General features: G+C 34.2%; 2 protein-coding genes and 1 long non-coding RNA gene across 3 annotated transcripts; 1 reads left to right on the top strand and 2 right to left on the bottom strand.

Moving 5' to 3' along the window:
• Window positions 1–722: 722 nt before the first annotated feature.
• LOC110855334 lies at window positions 723–2,192 on the bottom strand. Its single transcript, XM_022103762.2, has 2 exons — window positions 1,831–2,192; window positions 723–1,692 (listed from the first exon to the last, which is right to left on the bottom strand). Exons 1-2 carry the CDS (start codon window positions 1,886–1,888, stop codon window positions 1,385–1,387), a joined length of 366 nt encoding a protein of 121 aa, XP_021959454.1. The 5' UTR covers window positions 1,889–2,192; the 3' UTR covers window positions 723–1,384.
• A 1,066-nt stretch (window positions 2,193–3,258) lies between these two features.
• Window positions 3,259–4,275, bottom strand: LOC110855359. Its single transcript, XM_022103788.2, has 3 exons — window positions 4,171–4,275; window positions 3,882–3,954; window positions 3,259–3,636 (listed from the first exon to the last, which is right to left on the bottom strand). Exons 1-3 carry the CDS (start codon window positions 4,189–4,191, stop codon window positions 3,323–3,325), a joined length of 408 nt encoding a protein of 135 aa, XP_021959480.1. The 5' UTR covers window positions 4,192–4,275; the 3' UTR covers window positions 3,259–3,322.
• Window positions 4,276–4,936: 661 nt separating this feature from the next.
• LOC110855408 lies at window positions 4,937–5,788 on the top strand. The gene is made up of 2 exons (XR_002548464.2): window positions 4,937–5,115; window positions 5,196–5,788. It is a non-coding gene; the product is annotated as an uncharacterized LOC110855408 (long non-coding RNA).
• Window positions 5,789–6,495: the final 707 nt, after the last annotated feature.

Here is a 6,495-nt window from a genome sequence, read left to right as displayed (position 1 = left end):
AATGACCTGCGGGTAATATTTTGCCACTACGCTGAGTTGTCTGACTTAAAAATTTCGAATATAATTAGTGAAGACGCATTTTTAAGGACTTTGCAAATATTGTCATTTTTGACCTTGTGACCTTGATTTCAGGTCAACTAGGTCAAATTTTACAAATTTGAAATTATATATTGTAGCCATATTTCCAATGTTTCCAAAACATACTTAATTTTGAAAATCCATGGAGATTTGAAAGAATGGCTCACAATCAAAGTTCCAATGCTTATAAGCATGGGCTCGATCGGCCAACTCGTTTCAGCAAAATTGAATAGGAAAATGCTGCGGTTTTAATAGATGAACCATAGTGGGTGGGTGGTTTAGGTCCTTCTATTTTCCCATGTTAAAATTCCATATCTATTAACATACACGGTGGGTGGGTTGGTAATAAAATCGAAAATTTTTGATGACGTAATATATGGACAGCCCATATTTATAGAATTATATTGATCATTCTATTTTTCTTGTATTCATGGTCATGGATATCACAATTGACATTGTTGTAAATGTTGTGACTTTGTACATATTTTAGTAGCTATTTTTGATAAGTATTTACGTACGTATTAGTGTATGGGAAATTAAAAGTATTTGCATAATTATGCAACTGGCAAAATATTACGGCCAGAAAACATCTGCCATTAGTACAAAAACCCATTGAGTATACAAGTGTTGATCAAATAAATCAATTTCGTAATTTATTTATACATGATGCACAATAATTTATTTGTATTTCTCACACATAACATATTCACAATTATCTGGGTATCTTTAACATCGCAAAATATTTGGTTTACGAAGAAAAAAGTAGTCAAGCTTATCGTGACAATCTTAACCGTACGAGGCGCATGTCAGACATGTTTCTCCCGGATTTTCTTAATACCAACACCAAAAATCAAGTATATGTATAAACACGAACAACATTTCAGCACTTCTGCACAATTCGAAATTACTTATCAAGTTTGTATTTTGTCAAATACGCCCATTTTCACTATGTGCATAACTCATAAATGAAAATGCGCGTTATTGCCAATTTTAACCATTATAAGCCGTAAATCTTGCAGAGGTGCCACAACCAAAGCTTCTTTATGGTTAGTTCCTTGATTTTCTTTACTTCTGCTTATGTTTAGATCCAGAAGGAACATGTTTAACATGTGCCTTGTTAGTAATGCAATTTTTCATGACGAAGTGTTACCGCCTTTAGAAAATCTCCTAACTCGTCGTAACCACTTTTATGATGCGAGGAATACCAAGTAATTTTGAATCCTAGCATTATATATTCGCTAGATTTTGTATCAAAAGGCCAATGTTTTGCTACAAGAAATCAATGCTGGATGCTTTGTCTTATATTTTAGGACACCGGACAAATCACGTAGTAATGCGGGTGATCGAAAAAATACGACCAAACCCGCCTCTCTTGTCCTGCCAGGGATTGAGCACCGTTGCAAGTTTCTTCTTCCGTCTTGACCCAATCGATGTCCTCGTTCCCTTTAACGTAGTGGGACCATCTTCCGGAAAACCACTGAATCCCGTAGGATTGAATCCTGGCTCCCAAAATGGTCAAATCGGCGTCCAAGTCCAGTCCCGATTTCCATCTGCAGTCATGCGATGCAGGTTGGTAGTTTGTTATGCACCCGGGAACATTTAGTGCGAACGTAGCTAAAGAAAGTATCAAGGAAATCGTTACCGAAAGAGTGAATTTACTTTTCCAAAGGGTATTATTTTTAAGAGTGTATGATTATAAGATTAAGGTCCTTGTTAACACGGTGTAAGAAAATTTACAAAATGTTTCCTTACCTTGAAACCCGATGAATAAGAAGGCAGCTAAAAAGCTGAAGTACATAATTTTGTTCATTTTATTATTTGAAGCTCCAAGGTTTAGAGCTTAATGGATAATATTTCTTTTAAGTTTAACTCAGCCACAAAGTTTAAACTTAGCTACCCATGGGAGGCAGCAGCTTAATAAATACTAATCTGTAAATTATTCAATACGTAGATTGTATTTTCGCGCTATGTACGATAACTCTGTTATGGTCTGCTCAGGGTTCTAAAAACCCTAGGGTTTTAATACAAAATGACATCCAAGGGCTTTAGTAAAAAAATAACTCAGGGGTTTTAATTGGTGTCTTTCTCTGTTTTATCTGGTTTCAGGGTTCAATTGGATTTTATTTAATTTTTAGCAATACATTCAAGACATTTTTTTCGCAGCTTTTATAACTCCAAGTCCAATCTTATACAAATCCTTGTTACTATTTCAAAACTAGTTTTTATCAATCTGTGGTGTCAATTAATGATTTATTCCGCATTTTCGATTATTACAATATGAAGGAAATTAGTTTCCCAGGCGCCATTAAGTACTTTCGTCTAATGTATGAGAGAAGCTTTTAACTTTTAAAATATAGTTGTCAAATAAAACATAGTTAAAATCCAATCAAAATCAATAAAACCCAGGGAACATGTAACAACCAAATGGGTCTTAATTATTAACAGTCCATTTAAACGCATTAAATAAAAAAATAAAAATAAACCCAATAAACCCTGGGTCGGAATTCCCAGTTATGGTTGTATAATAAATGTATAAAGCATGTATGTACGTATGTAAGTATCTGCATGATTTACATGACAACGCTACATATTGAACTTGACAAAAAAGGCTTTCCATTCTTACCGAATAGCATTCTTCGGATTTCAGTGAATTTACGTTAATTGATGCGTTCACACTGATGTAAATGAACTTATGCCATTTCGTTGGGTGACGTATGCTTACGTGCATAATATGTGTATTTATAAATGTATATGTCTCTACACACATCTATTTATTTGCATAATATGCAAATACGTTGATCTTAATAAATGATCAAATTTTGAATTTCTAGTCAATATTTTTTTTATAATAATTTTCTTAAGTTTCGAAATTAATAGCCTTACTATAACAACTAATTTATCCATTTTTATGCAAATAGATAAAATAAAATTCACGAAGAAGTCGGTTATCTTAAGCAACCCAATATTCATGTCCAAATTAGAATTGTTTCATATTTTGATGAGTGCAATTAAACTTATTTAGTTTTACGATATATAATGTACCAAAATATATCAAATTTTGCATAGGCCAGGGGACGTTCATAAATTATATAACGCAAACGTAACAATTTTATCGACCCAACTCCCCCGTTTAACCTGTGGCACATGGGCATGAAATCATTGGACTCTTAAACCTCCCCCTCTCGCTTTACTTAATTTATTAACGTCCCCTCAAAAAGGCTGAATAATTTAAAATTATACAGAGTTAAGATCGGATTGGACCGCGAATACTGCTAAAATCACAACTCGCGTAGCCATCCATCAGATCTTCGCACATGGTGGACGAACAGGTGACGGACGAGAGGGGGCAATCGAGACAACGCGACTCCACGCAATTGGGGGCATTATAGGGTCCCATTACTTCATCCATACAGAATGGTTTTCCTGTTATCATCAAACATGTGTCAGAGGGCGCGTTGCAGTAGTACGTGCAGCAATTTCTCGAGTGACAGTGTCCCCCGAGACAACTTGACACCTGACGCGTGTCTGGCTTGTTGCTCGCGTACCAGTCAAGCCCTCCTGGAAATTCAAATTATTTATTCCTTAGTATACAGAACTGAACGCCATACATTAAGTTCAAGCAAAATATAGATAAATTCCCAAAGTTTCACCGTAGTTTATTACATAAATTTATTAGTTAAATTTTTAAAGAAATGCAAAATTTTGTAAAAGCTAGTAGCAGAACTTTACAAACTTCGTTCGCTTTGCTAATATCGGAGTTACATAAGTTGTTTAATGTCTGAAATGTTAAAGGTTACACTTACTCGATGAGACGTTCTTAAATTGCAAACTTCCCGTGACGGTAAACCCAACAAACAGGGTGCTGAATACGACAAACTAGAAATTCAGAGGAAGAAAATTACATATTTTGAGTAATTTTGACGTAATTGATCACGTATTGAGTTAAACATTTTTTGAAAACAGATTACATATCCGCGGATTAAGTTTAAACACCATTACAAAAAGCGTGTAATCCATTTTTGAAATTTTTGTTTGAAACTTTGAAGACGTTGAAGTATTAAAAATTAATACAATATTTTACTTTCCACTTACACATATATAGAGTTTCGACATGGTTCTGACTTCTTGGTCTCTACAAATGTATTCAAAAATCGAGTGCGTTTTTATCCTATGTTCACGCTCCTTTTAAACAAATTTGTCCGTTAGTGTAAATCTGTAGATCCTTGCGCAATTTTTATTCGGAGGAAAACCACAAAAGTCAATATTGTCCATTAAATTCCATTAATTCGTACCAGAAGAGTTTATTATGTACGATTTTGCAATGACTTTGAGTTAAAGCGAATCTCTGGAATTATACTCTTCAAATACTTACTCAATAATTGTCTAAATTTTATTAACTTGCTTTTCCAGAATTGCGTGCAAACACGTGTAAACAAATAATTGCTACTTGGAAGCTAAAACCAATATTTGACTTTTAGAGCTTACAATCAATTGTTAGTTAGAAATGTGGACCAGGATTTTTTTAAATTTTCAGTGAATACCATTTCCGAGAAAACACACATAAATATTTACTGTTTTTCGTATTAAAATAAGTTACATAAAATATTGAAAATACGAGTGTAAAGGTGTTGCCAAATTCATTCAACCTGAATTTAAATAACTCTTTTTAATTATATTTTGCACAATAAATTCCTCGGAAACTTGACGCCCATGACTTTCATTTCCAATTTATTTAATCAGCTTTGCTACTTACTAATAAATACACTTGTTCAAACAGGCTCGTTTAATCTGAAAATTCTTTACGTCAAAACGTCCAGTTGATTTAAATAAAATTCATAGTCTACAATAAATACAGGATTCTTCTTCCTCTGGTACTTGTAATTAATAGTTTGCCCTCCTGCCTCTAATCAACTTGAAAAATTAGCGGACATAAAATCCTTCAAAAAATCGAAAAATTTCAATTTGCTAAAATGGATTTCAAATTATTCACAGTTCTCCAATTGCTCTGCCTTGCGACATCATGTTTTGCGCAGCTGGGTAATTTTCCTAATCTATTTATAAGGAAGGTATTGACATTTTTGCACTAATCTTGCGCATCGAATATTCCTCCCTTTTAGCGCCATGTCCAACCTGCAACGAAGAGGCGTGCTGTTCCGCCCAGTGTCCGAACAGTTTCTTTTGCTCAGTTACAAGTGGACAGGCTCCGGAGTGTTTTGACTCTGTCACTGGCATGTTTTGGACATCGCGAATATGCAAACGACCAAACTGCGAGTCTTGCACATCCGCGCAAATTTCATGTGCCGGCGTGACTCGGATTTGCCGAAGCACAGCGACGCATGGCGTGTGTTCATTCAACTATTGAGGAAATTGTTGGACTTGATTTTTGAAAAGTACTATTTTTAAAAAAGTTGCAATTTTTCGAAATTGCAATTGCGAATGTCTGAATTTGAAATTAAAATGAATCTTACCACATCTCTGCAAAATATGATATTGTATTAGAATTATTAAATTGTATGTATATTAGATAAGAAGTGTGATGAGCAGTTAGTATAATTTGATTCTTGAAAAGTATGATGCAAAGTGTCCACTTTTAATTCGACTTAAAAAACATCCAGATACGATTTAAAGTGACATATGTATTATGGTTTTTTAGTCAACATAAGCTTGTCTAAAAGTTTAACAATAAAATGTTTTTGAATTCGCATATGTAGCCAGCCACACGAGGTTTTTAGGCCAGTTGCATTCGCTAAACGCACTGATCTACATTCATATTTATTTGCGCACGCAAATAAATCATGGAACCGCCTTGCTGTTGCATCTAAAATGTGTTTAATTTTTTAGTCGCGCTGGAATTCGAAAAGCGACAGCTTTTTGAAAAATCCTGATATTTGTTGAATTTTGTTTAGAAATTCCAGAACTGGCGAAACCATGCGCATTCTGAACAACGCCAAAATATTGGTGCACTTATTTCGTAACGTGAATAAATAAACAATTAGTCCGATCGAAATCGGATATTACCACTATAAACGTTCTAATTGTTTCAAAAATGGTGGATGTTGGATTTTGAAGTATTTAAGTACGACTAATAGTAAGATGATAACTCAATAATACTTTGCAAATACCTTGAGGGTATTCTATTCCATCGCATCCATACAGTGCCCGATCTTGGATTTTGGCGCCCTGGGCAAACATATGATGCGCCCCTGTCCCTCTAAAAATCTTAAATTTCCACAACTAACTTGCTAAATTGGTTTCTTTATGCTTTTATACTAATATTAGATAAAGTATTTGCATATTATTGAGTTTATTAATTGTCAAGGAAATTCAGAGTTGGGCCATCTCGTGCTAAAATTGTTCACATGCGGTCGGGTTAGACAAAATTCATACAATTTTCCTTAACTATGAAGAAATGGAATT

This window comes from Folsomia candida, unplaced genomic scaffold (genome assembly GCF_002217175.1).
Source record: "Folsomia candida strain VU population unplaced genomic scaffold, ASM221717v1 Fcan01_Sc012, whole genome shotgun sequence".
Taxonomy (NCBI): domain Eukaryota; kingdom Metazoa; phylum Arthropoda; class Collembola; order Entomobryomorpha; family Isotomidae; genus Folsomia; species Folsomia candida.
Note: the sequence above shows the minus strand (reverse complement) of the source record. Positions and strands in the feature narration are given on the sequence as shown.